At 38.9% G+C, this 22,209-nt stretch overlaps 1 protein-coding gene across 1 annotated transcript in view; it reads right to left on the minus strand.

The window, feature by feature from the left end:
• Positions 1 to 22,209, minus strand: part of SNAP91 (synaptosome associated protein 91) — a 142,652-nt gene that overhangs the window by 33,755 nt on the left and 86,688 nt on the right. Inside the window, exons 13-16 of the mRNA XM_073336567.2 lie at positions 18,038 to 18,147; positions 16,804 to 16,904; positions 5,549 to 5,563; positions 5,227 to 5,397 (exon numbers count right to left, since the gene is read on the minus strand). Of these exons, the coding sequence (XP_073192668.2) occupies positions 5,227 to 5,397; positions 5,549 to 5,563; positions 16,804 to 16,904; positions 18,038 to 18,147 (397 nt within the window). The remainder of the gene's footprint in view (positions 1 to 5,226; positions 5,398 to 5,548; positions 5,564 to 16,803; positions 16,905 to 18,037; positions 18,148 to 22,209) is intronic.

Raw genomic sequence — 22,209 nt, forward strand, 5'->3', positions numbered from 1 at the left:
ATTCATGCATTTTTAAAAGCAATAGCCTTAGTGAAGCAACCTTGCTTCAAGTTTCTTGTCCCTTAACCAGCCCTATAGCCATTATATTTTGGAGGAAACCTGTTCACTTGAATTAAAGACTCCAACAAAATACCAAGAGATGGAATATATTTCAAGACCTTTCCCTTTCCTCCACACTCAGTTTCTCCACCAGTTTTCTTAATAAATTTGACACATTCTATTGCAATACATTTGGCCAGCTATTACTCAAAGTATAGATCTCAGATTCTCTGGAAAACAAGGTAAGAAATTGTTAACCTTTAGCCTAGTTAATAAGCTACCTCCCAAACAAGTTATTGTGGTATCTAATTGATTCTAGAAGCCTAACTTCTTTTTAGAACAAGCCAATAGACAAAATACATTGATCAATCCCGACCTTAGATAAACACAATGGAGAACTACTTTGTGTTTTTGAATAATAAACTGATCAGGTAGCACCTCAAATGAAGCCTAAGTATAGTTTTGAATCTCTTCAGTGAAAATTTATCAGTACCCATAAAGCTAAACTCCTGATCTGTAGATTAGTAAATTCAGTACACTTCCTTAGGTGTTATTTTTTTTAAAAAAGAGTATTAGTAAAATATTAATTCTTGTATAAATGCCCCTTTGCGTTTCCTCCTATGCTCAAGCAACAGAGCCTCTGCCACCGCTTCCATCCCTTTCTTCTTTCTACCTTCACAGCCGTTATTTCTGCTTTAGACTATTCCTCTGGCTTCTTCCCCATCTCACATCCAACATCAGAGAGAGTAGCTAAGAACTGGTGAACTACAAGAAGTTAAAGTGACTCCACAAAGTTAACATCTTCACTCTCCAGCAGACACACAGGTGAACAAATAATTTCTTAACAAGATAAGCACTAATGTGGTCAGCACTATTCAAAACACATTTATCACCCCTCCCCTGAAGAATTTTAAAAGATCTAAAATCTGCTAATGTGAAGTGAAAACAAAGGGAACAAAAAAATTGAAGGACAGAAGAAAATAAAGAGCTGGAAGTGTTGGCCTAAGGAACTGGTGAGGGGAAACAGATTTCTACTATAGATCACTGGGCTGTGTTTGACCCAGATCAGTAGTAATCAAAAGTTACTAACTAATAGTCATTTGGTGGCCTTTCGCAAAAAAGGTTTTAATCTGAGTCTGGTGCGTAGCAGATACATCTTTACATTACAAGAGTCATTTAAAACTTGTGTTTGTTGTGGGCAGCTTCAGGAGAAAGGCAAAGACCAATAGATCCTGGAGGAGAGTAAACCAGGCATTCGCAAACTTCACTGCTCCGTGACCCCCTTCTGACAACAAAAATTACTACAAGACCCCAGGAGAGGGGCAGAGACCTAAGCCTGAGCCCATCCAAGCCCCACCACCACCACCACCACAGCAGCCCACTGCTCCAGGCTGGGGGGCCAAAGCTGAAGCCTAAGAGCTTCAGCCCCAGGCAGGGGGCCTGTAACCTTAGCCTCCCCCCGCCCAGGACTGAAGCTCTCTGCCTTGGGCTTTGGCCCTTGGCCCCAGCAAGTCCAAGCTAGCTCTGGCGACCCCATTAAAATGGGGTCCCGACCCATAGTTTGAGAAACACTGGACTAAACTATCCTGAGGTCTTCAATAGCTCATAGGTTAGAGGTTTGTTACAGGAGTGGGTGGGTGAGATTCTGTGGCCTGCATCGTGCAGGAGGTCAGACTAGATGAACATAATGGTCCCTTCTGACCTTAAAGTCTATGATTCCATGACTCATCCCTAGGTCTAGTGGTCCACCATGTCAAAGCACATTAGTAGGCAGGTTTAATGAAATCTGCAATGCAGCTGCCTATATGGCATCTGATCTATGGATGCCTAGAATATTGCAGACTTATGTCAATTCAGTGACTCATGAAGGATACCTTTTCCATGAACATTCAAAACTTTCAGAATCAGAAGGCTAGAGAAAAGGTGTGAGTTAGATATACTTCCTAAGAGAGAAATGGTTTAAGATTTCTGTGATTTTTCTTCAGAAAGAAATGGTTTAAGATTTTTGCTACTTCTTTCTGAAGAAAAAAATGGCTATTCACCTAGGATCTGAGCAGATTGGTATTTCAAAATTATCTATTTTTTCTTCATAATATTCTCTCCAAATGACAAGATCCAGATAACAAGGGTCTAGAACCTTTACTTGTTCACCCATGGAAAGTAGGTACTGATGCTTACAGATAACCGCAGATATAACCTCTCTCAAAATGCTTGAGACCCAAATATCATTGAAGTGATAGAAGAAAGGTTTCTTGACATGCTCCACCATATAGCTTAGGATGCTAATTATTTTTATACCACTCAAAAGTGTGCTAAACGTTTTAACAAACTCCCTGACACAGTTTATAAACATGGCCTATGGAGACAAAAAGGTAGTCCCCAGCCATCTTCTCCTTGTAACTTCAGGGTGCAGATGAAACTGATAAACTGCATTTAGTTGTGGAACTATAAAGAAAGTCACATTTGCAGCTTCCTTGCTGAAGGAATAAAATTATAAGCAAATGTTATAGGTAAAACATTTAACTTTAATAACTATTCTTCTGCAGTATATGCAGTTGTACATTTATAATTTTACTATTTTAGAGCTCACATTTCGATTTCTCATATATTTTAAAATATTTAAAGCAATATGTATGTTTATGTGCTATACATAATTTATACACATTTGTATAAACTGTGTTCAATGAGGAGTAGCCCTCAGACTCTTGGAAATTACAGTGGGACCCTTTGAGTCATAAGGTTGAGGCAGGTAATGTAGTCCTAGATTTCTCTGCCACAGATAGTAACCACAAGAGCTTCAGAAAGTAATCTACTATAAAGAGAAAAAGTACTTCATGGATGTTCATCCTCACTTAGTATAGAATACTCCGCTTCTTCTCATTAGGAGCTGAATAGCACTTCAGCAGTAGCTTGCTGGAATTGCTGAAGTCTGAAGTGTAGAGATATGGCCTGACTGCTTATGGGCTGCATATTTTTTCTGCAGTTAAAATGGTAGCTGCAGATAACCAAATGTATTTATCTAGGTACGGGCAGTCTGATGAAGGGTCATTCCATTTTACATGTGCTCACCTGAACAAGAAACCCTATTTCATGGGTTGTATGGACAGAAGAGATTTGGGAACTTCCAGGGCTTCTGCAATTTTAAATCATGGGAAAGATGTCTTGGGTAAAAATTCTGTTCAAGATATGTAATCTTTTTACCTTTGCTGTTCATACAAGGATAAAATAGGTTTAAGCACATGTGTGGATCCTGCGTAATCTGGAAAAGCTGGGGTAAGAAAATCCCCAATCCTTTGAGCTTTAGTGGTATAGGAATCAGAAGAAAAAAGATACAGAGTCCAGCATGCAAAATACCATATGGCAAAAGTACACAATTTTAGCTGGACTTGGAAGTTTGAAATGAAACATTTTGGTAGCAAATAGAGGATGCCTCCAGGACTTGTTTGTGTAACTGGGAATCTGAGGAGGATGGGACGGTTGTGGTGAGGAGAAAAGACAAACCAGAAAGAAATAGGAAAAGATCAGATTATGTTAAAGCCTGTAAAATTTGAACCCTATCTACGCTCTTACAAATCACCATCACCATCGCTTACCAAAGGAGGCATGACTATTGATAGCTTTAGTCAACCAAGAAAGCTTCAAGGGCACAGAAGATGGACACATTACCAGAAAGTCCTAATGCAAAATGAAACATTCATCAATAGCAATTCATTTCCTTGGGGCATAGATTTCACAGGACCTCTCTTTAGAGTTTATAAAGAAAAAAGGTGATTAGATTCTGCAGAAGGGATGTCAAAGAACCCAAACCAACAAGCACATAGAGGCGGAAGCCAGAGCTCAGTGAATTTTTGGCAAATAGTTTATTCACTGAAAAATGCCGTTTTGGGTTGACCAAAACTATTTGCCAATTCACATCACAATTGCCAAAATAGTTTTGACCAAACCAAAAGAGATTGAGTTAATTTAAAATTAACTCAACAAAATTGGTTCAATTTCAGTCATTTTGACAAGAGCGAAGACTAGGAGGACTAGATTCATAAAATGGGAGGAGGTGGTGGTGTGTCTCTTATAGATTTTTATCTCACTGGTTATGGCACTTAGCTGGGATGTGGGAGACCTGGGTTCAAATCCTTCCTCCACATCAGATGGAGAGAAGGGATTTGGACTCTGGTCTCCCAGTTGCAGGGAAATGCACTAACCAGTGGCCTGAATATAATAGAAGTATTCTGAGCTGGGTCTCCTAAATCTCTCGTTTTGAAGCTGTTCCACTCTATATAATCAGTCACTGGAGCAGGGACTTGAAATTGGGTCTCCCACAGCCTAAGTTAGTGCACTAGACACCTGGGTACAGAGGTATTCTCACTCTTCCCTTGGCCCAGCAAAAGGCAGAGAAAGGGCCCAGTTTTACCTAAAGGTCTAGCAGTAGATATTTAATTTGCCATTTTAATCTCTTTAGGTAGGATCCCCTTTTGGTTCAGCTACGCAGCAACTCAAAACTGAGGAAAAAGGCACCAATTATGCCAGTCAGTGACAATTTTGTTTTCAAAACACTTTTTAGGGTTTACTTTCAACAAAAAGCTTCAACAAAACCTTCTGAAATACAAGAAAATTTAAGAGGACTAGATTACTAGAATTTAAAGAAAGGGTCAAAGAATAGCACAACATGGGTATCTGTGTGCCAATTAAGTACAATGACAAACAGCTGTAGAGCACTGGTAATTTTAGTAATATGAGCCTATGCATTTCAATAAAAAGTCCTAGGTTCACTCACAGTATAACAATGCAGATCCATGGATGAGAGGTTTTTAAAAAATCCTTCCAATATTTAATTTTTAACGTTAATTGTTAGTTCTAAAATTGGCTACTTAAGAGTTAAGCTTAGAACCCAGTTTTTAGCCAGTTGAAAATGTATCCAGTCTTATGTTCCCCCTCCATAGGGGATATACAAAAAGGAAACCCTGCACACAGAAAAGGGAAAGTCTTTCAGAATGTACAACAAAACAAAACCAAAAAACCCAGAAAACTTTAGTTAATTTGAAAGTTCCATTCAAATGTATCTAACTACTTGAATAATTTGGGCTTTCAGACACCACAAGATCAAGTTTTTAGTTAGACTATGAAAGTTGATGATTTCAAGATGGCTTATGCTTCTTGTATAAACTGCAGCATTAGAGTAACGAAACTAACCTCCAAAGAGATCCACTTCAGCAGCGACAGCAGTAATGGTTGTTGTAGTTGTAGCAGGTGCTGCGGCAGTTGCGATTTCAGTAGTTGCAGCAGTAGTTGGGCTAGGCTCTGGAGCAAATGGATCTGAAATCTGTGGCTCAGAAGTAACACTGGAAAGCGCTGCCAGATTGTCTATATGCAACCATATACGAAGACCAAATGGAAATAGTGAGCGGAAGAGCGGGAAAAAAAAAATCACTGGACTCCAAGAAGTAAAGACAGCTGTTAAAATTATATTAACAATTCTCTATTTAAAGAAGCTTAGAAAATAAGTGTTACTCACCCTCTCCCAAGAGATCTGTAACATTGTCCATTACATGATAGCAATATAAAGAAATCGGAGAGTTAACAAAACTGCCAGAGTGAACATGTACATTAGCCACACACGATAAACAATTTCTGAACAATTCAATCACTAGTATGCCACCCTACCCAGACATGCCATAGATAACTTGAATTGAGCTTATATAGGAGAGTCTAGTTTTAGGAACTTTGAAAGGTCAAAGTAGAGACTTAAGTGAATAGCCTGATGTGAACTGAATCCATTTCCTTAACAGCTTTATTCAACTATTCACCCATTGGCGCATGGGATTTTGATTCACTAGTCAAATTCATTCATTACATGGTTGCTATTCAATACACTACTAACACTAAATCTGAATGGACTGCTGATTAATAGTTTTTTGTTTCAGCTAACTGAAATGTTTTCTTTCCATGTAAGAAAAGTACTTCGAGTCACATCAGTTATTAAAAATCCACGACTATACTGCCATTGAAGGAGCTGAACAAGAAAAAAACTTTCGTAAGTATTTTGTTGCCACAGATTATATTAGTCTCCCTATTTCCCATATTGCTGTCGTTGATCTCAAGACTACTGTATTTAAGAGATTATTTTTGCAACGGATGCGCCAAAGTGCTTGCCTTTAACCTATACATTTACAGCTATATGTGTTAATGGAATTATCTGGGATAATGGGCCACTCTAAGGTTTGTCAGCGATACCTTACCTTTGGATAACTATTCTCCTCCCCAGCTTAGATTTGCGTAACCACTACTGATGGCCTACTAAAAATGAAACCTCAATTTAAGAGTTAAGGACTATTTGACTGTAATACAGTTCTAAAAACTGGCACACAGAGCACTCCATTATAATCTGCCCCTTTCCTCAAAGCCTGCTATGACATATGATCTCTGAGGCTGATTCAAATCAGTCCCTCATCCAGAAATATAATGCTCACACACACACACGACATTGGACTGGCTGGTTAGTGTTTGGATTCAAGACTAGAGTTCATGTTAAAGGAAGTTAGTCATCCAAAATGAGTCATTTTAAAAAACTCCACACTGCAAGACGGAAAATGATGCAACAAACTATCATCAACAGCCAATTGGAGTCTTTAAATATAAACTTTTTATTTTGTCATTTCAACTTGTCAGTTTTGGCTGGAAATTGAACTTCTCTGTGGAAATCTAACTAAAAGCAAATGGTCTTTTCCTACCAGAATTAAATAATTATGTTCAAATTCTAAATTTTACATCAGAGTAAACATTGTGGAGATAGGACAATGTACAAAATGAGGAAGCAAAATGAGAAGTTTTTTTATATCCATGTTTCACCCCAAATTTCTACAAAAAGGCACACATTCAGGGGTGCTATAACAATTTATATAGTGGGGATGCTGACAGCCATTGAACCAAACTGTAAATCCTGTGTATTATGGAAACCACTTCAAGTCAGGGGGTGCGGAAGGGCCCCAAGCACCCCTACTTCCAGCACCTATGCACAAACTAGAGCAGAATTACAGTGACAAAATTAGGTAATTCAAAAACATTCTATATCAATTGCTTCAGGATACCACTCACACGTCCTATAGGATTTTTTTTGTCTTACACCTTCCATAAAAAAGTTCAAAATTGTGATTAATACACAGTACAAGTGCTTTGAAGTTCACTGTATCGTATTTGAAGACTTTTGCATTAGAAAAAAAATCCAGCTGCATTAGCAAGGAAGCAGAATCTCCCAGAGGCGTAAGTACTTTGGCAAAGCATGTCCTGATAGGATGTATAACCAGATAAGCCTCAAAACCAGACATGATTTTTAGGTTACTATTGACCACTGACCTGATCTTGGAGGGGGGTCTCTGGTTTTGGGTAAAATAAAGGAAATTATTCAGGCTGTAACAGCAAGTAGAAGAACCAAAATATATGTACTAAAGTAGGTTTGGCTATAGGTCCTAAGCATTAAGTGTTAAGGGCTTAGAGTGTGGCCTAAAAGTTTGCAATATGTATCTTGTGATAGTTTAGCAATGCATCTTGTAATGAATAGGTAAACTGCAAATGGACAGTAGCATCTGAGGGGCTTTTTGCAATAAGAGATAATGCGATCATTTCAATACATCAATGAGGTTAACCGTTGGAAATGTAATTATGGGGAACCGGAATAACACATATGAACTAACAGAACCCTGAAATTGATTGCCTGGTACACCAAATATGAATAAGTGGGCTGGGATGTTATCAGATATGGTCCTGGACATACGTGGATGGAACAGAAAAAGGCATATAAAAGATTGTCAAATTCATCCTAATTGGGAACAAGAGAAGACCGAATAGTGGAAGCCTGAGTATGAACAAGCCTTTCTGTGGTGATCTCCACCCACCTTTTTTGTCTATCTTCGCTGTCACCAGTCTCCATAAGGTTGTAAATATGTCAACACTGGGGGGCGGGGGGGTCTTTATCTTGTACCAGCCTAAGGCTGTAAGTATGTATGATCCAGGGGGTGTTTTGTTATATGTGTATGTTTTCTTGTAGAATTATCCTTCTACTTGGATTTATTTGCATTTTAAGTCAAGTCTTCACATTTCCATGTGTGTGCTCTACTAATGTCAACCCAACAAAAATTTCTTGCGTAGCTGAGTAAAGAACCAGTTATTAGTGATTTGTGCAATTTGCACCTTAAACTTAATGGAGGCTACATAAGTAATTTTCTGTAATGACTCAAGAGTTAAATATTAGAAGCAAAAGGCTACAGTATTACAGAAAGAGTGTGTGCTGTATTTCTATTCAGAAGATGTGTTGCGATTTCCCTACATACATGGGGGCAAACTGTTGGTTAGAACGCACAACATGCAAGAGGGAGCAAAACAAGTTGTTACCAAGTGTTCAGAAAACTATTACATGTGATAACTGATAGCTGGAGTGAATAGCTCAGGGATGCAATAATGGGATGTAGAGACTTTCACCTTCAGATTAGTCAGCAAGAGCTTGATAAATTTAAGAATGGGATTACACAACATGGTTGCCTGCAATAGCAGGCAACTGAATGCAATGACCCATGAAGTCCTTTTTAGTTTTATGTCCCCAAGTGCCAGATTTTCAAAAGGCAATGGAGGTATTTGTTTTAGAAATGCCTGCTATTAAGTTAACATGAAGACTGTCATCCTCTTCTAGAGTGGTCAGACTTGGAGCACACTGAAAGAGTCAGATTAAAGTTTTTCATGGTTCCTGCCACAACTGTGGTTGCTGTAGGATTTAGAAGATTTGATTAAGATGAACTATCATGAAAAGGAGACTAAGCCTTTACCCATATGATAAGCCTTCTAATAGGAAGCGAATGTCAATCCTTGCAGCATGTCTCAACAATACTGTTAAAAACCAGAGGTGGCTATGTGATTCAGTGATCTCCATCAAAAATTGGCATTTTTTAACAGCTACAGACAGTGAAATTAAAATACCAAAGCTCTTGTTTCACTCAAGATAGAAACCAAGTGTAGTAACTGTGGAAAACTTTCACTCTAAAATGGAGACCACTGTAGCTTCTAACATAGTGAAAACGTGCATCCACAGCTACACCCACGCCTTTTATGTATCTCCCTCCCCGTCCACCACAGAGCCCTTAACGAGCCTGCCTCCTCTGTCATTTTATAAAATAACATTTGTGATTTACTAACAAAGTATTTCATAGCTATGGAAACAAAACACTAAATGAAGTTCCAAGAAGCCTTGGTTGGCTCTGAACTTCTTGCAGTCTTAACAGACTCTCCTCATTTGGCCCTACCAAATTCATGGTCCATTTTGGTGAATTTCTTGGTCATAGAATTTTAGAAATAATAAATTTAATGATTTCAGCCATTTAAATCTGAAATTTCACAGTGTTGTAACTGTAAGGATCCTGACCCCAAAAGGATTTGGGGGGGGGGAGGTCGCAAGATTATTGTGGGGGCGGTTGTGGTATTCCTACCCTTACTTCTGCACTGCTGCTGGCAGGGTGGACGCTGCCTTCAGAGCTGGGTGCCCAACCAACAGCCACCACTCTCCGGCCACCCAGCTCTGAAGGCAGTGCAGAACTAAGGGTGGCCATACTGCAATCCCCCCTAAAATAACCTTGCGACCCCACTGCAACTCCCTTTTGAGTCAAGAATCCCAATTTGAGAAACACTGGTCTCCCCTGTGACATCTGTATACTATAGGGTAAAAGCACACAAACACCAGATGTCACAGGGGGAGATCAGATTCCATGGTTCGGATGCATTTTTCATGGCCACGAATTTGGTAGGGCCCTACTCATCACTGCTGTTGTCCTCTTCAGTGAAGTCAAGGCTTAAAATAGGGAAGGGTGGGGAAAGGTGCACAGCTCCTTCAGTTAAAAAAAGGCTCCCAGTCTTCTACCTAACTTGGATGAGCAGAATCTCCCACACCTCCTCCTCAACTTGTGCAGGGAGCACTCCCCCTCCTGTTTCAATCTAGTTTAAAATATAACTGACTAATGTAACTGGTATTTGCCAGTGACTTTTTTGGATTATTGCACATCAAGGCAGCTCTACTGTATCACAATACCACTGGGTACTTCTAGTTCTCAATTGACTATCAAAGTGCAGAACTGCAAAATAAAAGATTTCACAGGTTCAGAAAAACAGCTGTGAAAAAGGCTCTTATAACCTTTCACTACAGAGATGCAAGGAGTAAAAACCTTTAACTTCAAGAAGACAGGAAGGAGTGACTATGTAGTTCCAACTCATCTTTATGATGATGCAAAATCCACTGGCTGTGACACTATTATTTAGAGAATGGTTTGGATTTCTTGTTTTAAAATCAACTCTCTTTACTAGTCTGCTCACAGCTTTAGTCTGAAGCACACTGAGCACAAGCTAATTTAGTGTATAGCACACATATGTAGTGTATGGGCCAATACAGTCATTAAAAACTCTTCCCTGATGAAAAGTTAGAGTAGAGGAACACTATAAATACATGTAGCATGACTAACAATTATCGTCCCTTTGTATTATATAACCAATCTTTGTATCACACACTGTTGTAAAAAGACAGTGCATACTCTGTAGAAATAAAGTATTTACTGCAGAATTCCTATTACGAAGGCCAGAGGAATATTCACAGAACTACATGCATCATCGGGGAAAAATTCAAACATTTTGAAGGGTTGTTTTTTTTTTTAAACTTGAGATAGTCAAGAGGCATACTTCCTTCCATAAAGGATTTTACAAATAGTAGCAGGAGGTATATTAAAAAACATCACTGCATACTTGGCTGAGCTTTGAAAGCTTCACTTGAGATACTGCTGTTGAAACACTCCCACCTTGCATTTGTCTATACTTACACATAACCAATTTGTTACCTCACAAATTTAGAGATGATCATATTGTACGGAAGTCTCCTAATTTCCTAGCATGGTAGCCTACTAAAATGTTGTTAAAAAAAGTTTCAATTATTGTTTCATAAAGCAATTAAAAAGAAAACACTGAAACTATTTAAGAATGCAAGATTTAAAAATAATGTTTTATTGCTTTTTATACTTACTGCCGTTACAGATATTTTTGTGGAACAGAGGAATGAAGCTGTGAAATTATTAAAAGGTGAGTATTAGGTCACAGTTTAAAATTAATCTACTTTAACATTTCATGATATTCTGATGTTGTAGGGAACCATAATTTTTCCTTGCAAATATTTTTCTAACACGTCCAAGGAAAATATTGTATCAAGAAACAAAACTGAACAGTTAACATATGGGACACTTCCTAGAGGAATGAATCATACCCACATACTATATACTGTTTCAGTAGATATAGCTTGCAGCACTGCTTTGCTGCTTTTAATCAATCATTCCCTTTCCAAGTCTAGCAATCATTAGACACTGCAGAAATTAAAGGGTGGGACTTCCAAAAGCACCTGAGGGTACGTCTACACTGCAATTAGATACCTGCAGCTGGCCCATGCCAGCTGACTCTGGCTTACAGGTCTCAGGCTTGGGTTGCAGCTCAAGCTCTGGAACTCTGAAGTAGGAAGGCCCAGAGCCTAGGCTGCAGCCTGTGCTTGAATGTCTACACTACAATTCAACAGTCCCTTAGCCCAAACCCAAGTCAGCTGGCATGGGCCAGTCATGGGTGTCTAATTGCAGTGTAGACAAACCCTGGGTGGCTAACTTGGTATCACAAGTAATTTAGGGTGGGATTTTCCAAAGTGCCTTAGATTTCAGTAATAAATAGGGAAAGGCTCAAAAAAAGTCATCTGTTCTCAAGTTTGTGTTAATTAGAAATGGAGAAGAATGGAAGTAAACTTTCATCACAGAGGTCCAAGAAATTGCAAAATTTAATCTACCGAATTCTTAGTACAAGGGTCAGCAACCTTGGGCACGCGCCCATCAGGGTAATCCACTGGCAGGCCGCACATTTTGTTTATGTTGACTGTCCACAGGCACGGCCCCACGCAGCTCCGAGTGGCCGCGTTATGCCGTTCCCGGCCAATAAGAGCTGCGGGAAGTGGTGGCCAGCACGTCCCCGCGGCCTGTGCCACTTTCCACAGCTCCCATTGGCCGGGAACGGCAAACTGAGGCCATTGGGAACTGTTCCTGCGGACAATCAATGTAAACAAATGTCTCGCAGTCCGCCAGCAGATTACCCTGATGGGCCACGTGCCAAAGGTTTCCAACACTGCCTTAGTAATACACTGCATTCCTTCAGCCCACTTCCTCTTTGCTTGCTCACCCCTTCCCTACATTGCATTTGGTACATTATGTTCCACTAATTCTGCAATTTTTATTTCCCAAACTTTGCCCTTATTAAAACCTACTGCCACAGAAAGAAATGGAAGCAGATTATTGTACCTGCAGCGACAGAAAAGTTTGTATAATAAATGGACGCATGGCAGCTATACTGAAGCTAAGCAAAAGAGGGAGAAATTTTCAGAAAACAACATTACTTAATTGTTAAAGTGCAGATACATGAAAAAATCCAAATCACTGTTAAGAGTTTGAGACAGTGTATGATATAGATTATGTCACTGCACTAAAAACAAAGTTTCTGATGTGCCTTAAACTGTAAAAAATAAAAACAAGCTTTTAGCCACAACTGCTATTCTCTCTTTCTTAGTGTCATGGTTTCTTTTCCCTATCTCTAGATCCATATTTCTAAACTTCTTTCAGCATATAAAATTAGTCGAGGTTCGAAGCCTAGAGACTCAAGTTTCTGGAATCCTATAAGAGGATGTTACAAGCTACAAGAGAATGTTAAAACTTTTGGTTCACACATTACAACTGCTTGGCATTGCTGAAAGAAAGGAGTATGTTAGCATATGAAGACGTAAGTAGACTCAACTTCTCAATACTTGTGAGAGCTGCTGCTTAGACTGATGCAAAGGAAGAGGTCTGGACGAATGAAGAGCCTTGACCAGTTATAAATTTAATTTGTCCAATTTTTTCTGCTCTGTTCATGTCTTTGTTCTAGAATAACTCACTTCAACTATAGCACAGGGTTTATGTGAATGGTGAAATACTCCATACTTGTGCATCCCATCTCATACTCTTTAGTTTATTATTATTTTAATTTTACATTGTAAAGAGATGAAGTTGACAATGGCATACTGTGATAAACAATGTCCTCAGGCAGTCCCTATTCTTACAGAGTTCTGTGGTGGTTGTGATGTGTAGTATAAGGTATGTTGGAACACCAGTGAAAAAAGGAGACAGCTAGAAGCAGTGGGGGATGGACATTTGGAACCGAAAGCAATCACCATATACCTTGCTGAACTATCCTCCCTTTCTTATAAGAAGGCAGCCCGCATATCCAGTTGAAGTGAAATAGGCTTTTGTTTACAATTAACGTTTAAGACCTAAGGACAGTATAAGTTTCTTTATTTTACCTAGTGACCATTTAAAATTTGACTCTGATCAGGAGAAACCTCATTTTTATTTCTCCTCCCCACTTGTGTCTGAATCACTAAACCATTTGATGAGTTGATCTGGCTTTGAATGCAGGCGGGGCATAACCCAGAGAGGGACAGGGAGTAGAAGCATGAACATCTATTGTTGCTTTCCAACAATTTCCCTATACCTGACAAGTGGAGCTGTACAAATACTGGAAAATAATAGCATTCTGATTTCCTCTGCTGAATTGCAGTAACTGATGCAAGAGCACTGAGGAAGGAAGTGGATGGGAAGCCCAGAGTACCCCATGGGAAAGGAAGCCTAGCTTTTATGAAAACATATTCCACAGTGTGCAAATTTCAGTATAGCAACAGGAAGAGCATCTAAAATACATTTACTGAGGGCTTGCATTCTCTTATGGAGTCCTGGATATTTAGTTAGGATTTAAAATTAGCTCTAAAATTAAGTGAAATTTACCTCTCACCCCCCAAGACTGAAAAAATAAATCCCAGTTTCAAAATAAAGAAACCTCACAAAATATATAAAAAGCAACCTATTCCAGTACATAATACTTTAATGGATTTGCCAATTGCTTGAAGGATGTGTCAGAGTAAGGCACAGAGTTATTCCTTGCCATTAGCATATTATCTCACACAGAGTTACTACATATTTAACAGGTCACCATATTTGTATTACTGCCGATGGTAAAGTAGACTTCTTGAATTATTTTTTATTCTAATTTGTCAAAACAAGTGCTTTCCTAATAAAATGGTTAAAAGGGTATTAAAAATTACATTCAGTAGGTTAGAAGAAAATAAGAAGGAACTTATTACATCAGGAACAAAAGAAATCCTAGTTGTGTTATAGGTACATTACCAGATAAGGATGCTAAAATTGTCAGTGACAGATATGGCAGAAGGGTTCAAAAATATTTTTGTTCTGTATGCAGAAACAAGTTGGAGGACATTCACATGATAATGAAATACTTTCTACTTAAACTGTAATTAGGATGTTTAAAAATGCTGAAGAACAATTGTGAATTTAAGTCTGCAGATAATTGGCACCTAAGGATTTTTAGAGGAATTGGCTGAGATGTTTGTGACGTTGATATTTAAAAAAATCCAGTGACCTGGATAAAAGCTAATATGCTACTATATATAAAAGGTAAATACGATAACCTGGGTAACTACAGGGTGCTTAGCTTGACCATGATCCAAGACAAAATCATAGAAAGGCCAATACAGGATGCCATCAATGAAGAATTAAAGCATGGCTGCATAATTATTTCCAGACAATATATTTTTATGAAAGATAAAATAATCAAGTTTGGCCTCTTTTTTTTTTTGAGAGGAGATTAAAGTTTGGTTGATAAAGGCATACGTTGACCATATGTAGATTTCTATAAGGTATTTCACTTGATCCCTCATGACTAATTAAAGATTAACACTATACAAAAACAATGCTCATATTAAATCTGTTACAAGCTGGCTAGCTAGCTAGCTAGCTAAAGAAATAACTGTAAATGAGTAAACAACATTCACTGAGGGCATTGTTAGTGAGGACCTATTGAAATACCCATCTGTTTTGGACTCAATGCTATTCCACATCTAAATCTTGTTTTCTTCCAGATCATTGATAATTGCCAATAAAATCCACAGATGATTAAAACTGGTGGACAAGGATAAGTCAGTTCTACACACTGAGTTGAAATGCATGGTAAGCTGGAGTCACTTGAACATGCATTAACTATGTTAAAATGTAAGGTCATACTTCTAGGAACCAAGAATGTAGGTCACACTTATAGGCCTGGGAGAGAGGGGACAAATACTATGAAATACAGAAAAGGACTTGCGGTCATAGTGGATAGCCAACAAAACATGAGCTCCAGTGCAATGCAATGGCCAAGAGGAAACACATCCCTTAGATGTACAAGAGGGAATATTGAGAAGTAAGGAGGTATTATTACCCCCATAGACGGTATTAGTAAGATTATTACTGGAATACTGTGTCCCGTTCTGTTATCCATGCTCTAAAAAGGATGTGGACAGATTGGAAAAAAGGTTCAGAAAACTACTACAAGAATGACTTGAGGTCTAGAAAACCTGCTTTACCAAGGAAGATGAAAAAAGCTTCATCTATGCAGTTTATCCAAGAGAAGATTAAGAGGTCATGGTCTATAAGTATCTACATAGAAGGGACAATTGTGAATTTGTCTAGCTCCGGCTCCCAACCACTGGTTCTTGTTATATCTTTAACACAGAGGGGAATTAACCACTGGAACAACTTATGTGGTGATGTGGCAGATTCTCCATCACTTGAAGTTTTTGGATCAAGACTTGATGTCCTTAAAAAGGATATACTCTATCTTAACCAGAAGTTATAGGATTCATGCAGGAATAACTAGGTGACATTCTACAGCATGTATTATGTAGAAAGAAGGTTAGACGAGTTGATCATAATTTTCCTTTCTGGCCTTAAGATCTTTGAAAATAGGTGGTTAATACGGAAAAAACTTTAGAGCTCAAAGATCCACAAGAGTTGCTGCTCTAAGAGTTCAAAAATCAGAGCAAATACTGACCAAATATATAAATACATTGCCCAAGAGGCCTCTTCTTCCTTAGAAATTTCAGAGAGAATTTGAGTCCATGAAATGTTTCTGATATAGAGTAGCATTAGCCCAAACTGAAATTTTTTAGGATTTTGCATATCGTGGCTATGCAGATATGGCTGCAGATAACAGCAGTTTTGTTCAGCTGTAAGTATTTCAGGAAATAGTGTTTCAACATTTAGGATTCCTCAGATTGTTAATACACTTACAGGCCAACTAAAAAAATACCACCACTCACTCAGCAAGGGCTGATTAAGAAATCCAAGAAGTAATAGAGCCAATAGTTGAGAATTTTCATGGTGCCTTTCTTCTACAGATCTCACTTGCCTGCAGGGAAAACTGTTGTTAAGTGACTTACCCCCAGTCATATATCAAGTCACTGGCAGAGCCACTGACATAGATTAGAACTCTGGTCTTTTGACTCTTCTCCCTATGCCGCATCCTTACTTAATCAGCACACCACCGGGCTGTTCCAAGCCCCCCTCCCGCCCCCAAATCTCCTTCCCAGCTGTTTTTGGGCTCCACACTCTGACTACCCCATAGGATAAGGACTGTTGACAGCTTGTATGGCTGCACATCCACTCCTAGAAGATTCTCTACCACAAAGAGCCTACAGTCCACCGAGATCCACTCACTTTTGTCAGCTGAAGCTGGTGAGTTTGAAACATGGTTTGTTCTTTTCATAATAGTAGGGAAAGTCAAGTTTCAGTTCAGCTGCCAATCTAAGAGTGAGATTAAAAGGGAAAGAGAGTGTAAAATAAAAAGGTACTTTACCTCCCCATGAAGTTGCTCCTGCTGGAGCAGTTGGAGCTGCTTGCCCAGTAGATGTGAAATCTGGCTGAAGATCTAGAAGATCACTGGATGGTTTGGAAGTGCTATTGGCAGTAGAGGGGAAGAGGGCGGGGGGGGGGGAAGGCGGAGAAAAAAACAAATCTGTAGTATTACAGGCATTTGTATAATTCTGCAAAGTAAAAGGTGTTCCAGGTTACACTGGAGTGTAAATGTTGTGAACAAGATTAGGCTGTCAAACCACTGTAAAGCAACTATTTTTCTGGATCACAACCTAATCCTCCAGAAGCTACTAAATGCCTTTAATACGCATTTAGCTCAATAAATGCTGAAGGTATTCAGCACCTGGAGAGAGGACACCATCGTTCCTAACCATGTATTTATATTACTGGACACTGGTACTGTTCTGTGTCTCTAGAGGACACAGTTGAACTGCAGTAATACTGTAGGACAAAGTACAATAGCGGAAATACTGCTGCAGAATTTCTAAAAAGAAAATCAAACCCCTTTTAGGACCAATAGGAATGGAACTCTGTTTTCAGTCACAGCAACTATCTTCCAAAATATTTCTATCCCTTAGGTCAGAAGGCCATCGACCTATGCACCAGGTACTGAACAGGCAACAGGGAGAAAGTTAATATCAAGGGCTCCTTTTAGAGCTATATCACAAACTAATCAATTTCAGTAAGTCACCCTTCAAAAAGGCTGAAGGGAAAAAGTTAGTTAATTTTGTTCAGCATGTCTATTTAGATGTGAAGATTAATATTTAAGGTTAACAAAGTAGAAATAAAAATCAATAAAGTTAGCACTTTTTCCATTAACATATATTTTAGTCAAACAGAACTTATGTTTGTTTATATGAAGTAGCAGTGCTTAATGGTTGTGATATTGCATACTGCCCAAAGTAGCTGTGCAACTAATTTCAGTTTTCTTGGAATTAGTCATAAATCTAGTGTTTGTACAGCTGTAATGCCATACCATTCCACAAACATACTATGCATCAGTGTTAAGTAAACTAAAAATTGTGAATGAGTCCAGTGACTAAAAACTGTAGAGCTGTAACTGGTATAACTCCAGAGATCTGGAATTTGTATAGCAGGCACAGCATTTCTCAAAACTATGCAACATGCTTAGTTTTTAAAATCCCCAATGTGAAATGGGAAAGGGTCTGTGAGCAACACATGAACACAGCTCACGATTAACATATTGCAGAACTAACCTGACTGGAGCTGCTGTAGATGAAGTTGCAAAGAGATCAACTGGTGGAGAGGTATCAATACTTTTTGCTGGGGTAGAATTAGGAGATGTAACAGTTGTGGCTGGAGAAGACTGGAGACAAATCATCAAAACATATCACTCAAAAAAGGTAGTGCCATCATCAATATATAAACTAGCATAGGCTTTCAAGTATACCTTACAAACTAATATTACCTCTAATACAAAAATGAAATTTTCTAGTGATTCAAAATTAATCTGGGGACAACACAAGGAAATCAAGTCTCCCTACAGAGTGCACTTCCTTTTCCTTCGAAGACTGAGCAAGACAAATATTCTTAAATAAGAAATGCTTTAATGGACTAGCAAATTTGAAAAACCACACAAGTACAGAACACTACTTAACTAATTGTGTGCTCTGTTTATGGGATCCTTTACTTGCATGGGGGATGTCTGGTCACTGGGTAAGCTTCTTAAACCCTGCCTTTCCAAACTTATCTGTTCTCTTGGAGATGCAAGTTATTCACCCTATGCATTTAGTTTCAGTACAATTCAGAAAAGAAAAAATGGTCAACTATAAAAAAAAAGATATTATGTGCCTTGTTTCTTTGTACTAGACATGCTTATACGTTTGTACATCACTACTTTCCACTACATACCCTCCAACCTGAGAAGCTTGATAAACCAGTTTAAAAGAAAATACTTTGAGCATTTCATGAACTGAAGTAAACAGACCCAAGATTACGATTTGTTAAAACAACTTATTACAGGCAACTATCTCTATAACAGTTAAAGATATTATTGGGAGATACCTACTCTTAGGTGCAACATCCAAACACTGTCTGTGGCTCTAATGGCTAAAGTTTGTAGTCTCAAATTTCTTTACCCTGACAGGGATCAACAGTTTGCCACCATCCACCTTTAAGAAGATTCCACATTAAGTCTTATGCTGGTGGCGGAGGTATTGGAGGTTATTTTTTCTATACAAATAGAGGGAAAGTCAATTTCTGTCCCATCCATCCTCCAACTTTTAAATGATTCTAGTTCCCCACCCACTAAAATATGTTAAACAGAAAACATAATTGTTGGCACTTTGTTTCTGTATTTCTTTTCTTGTCAAATCCTTTTTTGGTAAGAGGATTCTGTTTAAGATACTGTACTGTTCCACTATGAATCATTGCACAGCACCTCAAGTGCTTTGTCTGAGTGGAGATAGAGGGTAAAGGGAACAAGAATAATGAAGAGTTAACAATCAGAGTCAAATTAGTTAATGCGTAAAATGCTCTGAAGATGAGAAGTGCCAGTATCACCAATCAGGGAATCACATGGTAGTTCCCTGGGAAAGTAATATCTGGGGGGGAATAGCTAAACTGAGAAATTCTATCAAGAAAAATATTGGGAACATAAAAGCAAATAAAATATTATTGTATGTTCAGACAACAATTACAGACAAACAAGTTCCTCATTTGATGGTACTTTGGACAGATCAACACATCTCAAGGCTAGGAGTATGGGTGATGTTTAAGAATTTTGAAGTGAGACTGCCCATGGGAAGAGAGAGATATTACCCTTTCATAAGAGTATTAAAAGCAGAACTGCAAGAAAATATACAAGGGATTTGGGGTTATTTAGGAAGTGGATAAGTATATACTCATGGTAAAAACAGTAATCCAGTTTATGTGGCTGGAGAAGAAAATTAGGAATGAAGATACTATGCTTCCTCCTCGGGGGTAGAGAAATCAGGATGATCCAAGAACAAGCTTCCAAATGGTGAGAGAGGTTTAGATCAAATCCTACATAATGGATAACCCAAGAATGTGGGGGAGGGTACAATATACAGTGAGATCCATCTCAAAAATAGGTCAAGTTATGTGTAAAATGAAGTGTTGTCATCTCCAAAAAGTTGGATTCCCACAGAGCTGCTTTGCAGGATTTTATGGGCAATTTGAAAAGCTTTATATCAACAGCAGTTCCTTTTAAATATTTAAGCTATTACTGATGTAACACTATCTGGTATCAAAATATAACTAATGCTGTGAGAACAGGCCAAAAACTTAACTATAGCTTTGTTAACTTCTGTGATCATATAGCAGATTCTCCTATTACTAATGTACTGTCAGGAAAGCCCACCGTTCTCTGTTGTGCACCGCTACAAGAATTCACTTTTGAGGCAGCTGCCCTCATTTGACAGATTGCAAACATTAAGATATACCATGAAAGTAGGTTTAAAGACTGCTGCATTTATCAATTGTAACTACAACCACCTAGTCAGAGTAACAGAATCAAAGACTCAGGCCGCTCTTCAGTTCTTCACTCGGTAATTCACCTTGCAGAAGTCAGTCCAACTGTTAGCAGTGTAGGTACTTGAAAAGGACTAAAGATTTTTCCATCAGAATAATCTGGAATTACTGTCTGGGACACAGAGTCATGCATCCCCTTGACTAGGGCTTGTTATTGTATTCTGCAATCACAAGTAATGAAGACTTAACACAATAGTACATGGTTGTAACCCAATAGCCCCTTAATGCCAGCAGGCAAGGGAGTTACAGGAAAGTCCCAATTCCTGTATGTACATTCTGGTTCACCACAGAATGCCATGTGAAGTCTTAAATAAAAGCTGGAGTCACACTGGTTTTTAGTATCATTGTGAAATGTACCTACAGATACTTTGTAAGGAGTTACGCACATAAACAATGAAAATATGTTCTTGGAGTCTGTGTCAAGGTACGAGTCCTCAGCAGAGGCGGAGAAACAGTTTTTCTGGCAGACATATGATATTTATTCACCTCTCTTGGATGTACACTAAGCATTATAAGCTAAACTGGATGCTTATTTACAGATGAACGCATTGAAGAAATGTGAAGTCAACAAGGCAGCAGCACACAGGAAAAACTAATTCGGGGTGGGGTGTGTCCATAGTACAGAGTACAGACAGTGAACAAAAGGGATACAAGGGGAAGGCAAAAATGACACCCCCTTATCCTTCACCTATGAAGTAAGTGGCCAGTGCGTTTACATTCATGAAAACAGGATCTTGGATGAAGATGCTGCAAAAGTCTTTAGACAAGTTAACTTTTTAGTTACGTTTAATCTCTAGAAAGCATGTTACAATTTTGTTTTATACGTAACCATTTGTTTACAATATCCTTGACCATATTACTTGAACCTTTGGTAATAAACTTACCCTTGTTTTCACTATAAATATGTCTACAGTGCCATGACATTAAGCGAGGTACTGATCCTGAACTGAATCATAGAAGCTGGTGTATACACTGTTTCCTTGGGACAGCAAACCTGGTATTTCTGCCAGAGTTCGGTGGATCAAGGGCTGGACAATAACAGGGAATGCTTCAACCAGGGGGTGGGGGAGATCAGGAACTGGGGTGCACCTATTGGTAACCTGCAAGGCAAAGTATGGGCTGGCAATACCCAGAGGAGAGTGCTTGGGTGGTTAACAGGCTGGTGGTGTCAGTGAGCTGATATACAATTAAGCATAATCAAGTCTCTCTCACGCTGACGGCAGAGGGGTAACAAGGTGACTCAGTCCTGGGTACCCCAAGAATAGTCACAGTGATGCATCTGGACATTTCCATCTAGGTATTTTCACCTGTTATTGATGGATATTGGGTTGGAATGTGGATAGAGCTGCATGTCGTTCACTGCAGAGTCTGTTGGAAAACGAAGGCTTTTTGGGCCACAGCTTCAAGAATTTTAAGAATCATGTTTTCCAAACCAAGAGGCAAGGGTCCACCTAACAAAGAGAGGGAAGAGTATCTTCGCAGGCAGGCTTGCTAACCTAATGAAGAGGGCTTTAAACTAGGATCACTAGGGGACAGTGACCTAAGCCCCGAGGTAAGTGGGATACCAGGAGGAAACAAGGAGGAGGGTGCAACAGTGGGGGCCTCCTGATTCATACTGAGAAAGCAGGGCAATCGGCTAGTTATCATAGGTGCATGTACATGAATGCAAAAAGCCTGGGAAACAAGCAGGAAGAATTGGAAGTCCTGGCACAGTCAAAGAACTGTGATGTGATTGGAACAACAGAGACTTGGTGGGGTAGCTCACATGACTGGAGCACTGTCATGGATGGATATAAACTGTTTAGGAAGACAAGCAAGTGAGGAAAGGTGGAAGAGTTGCACTGTATGTAGGAGAGCAGTATGATTGCTCAGAGCT

Source organism: Lepidochelys kempii, chromosome 3, assembly GCF_965140285.1.
Source record: "Lepidochelys kempii isolate rLepKem1 chromosome 3, rLepKem1.hap1, whole genome shotgun sequence".
Taxonomy (NCBI): Eukaryota; Metazoa; Chordata; order Testudines; family Cheloniidae; genus Lepidochelys; species Lepidochelys kempii.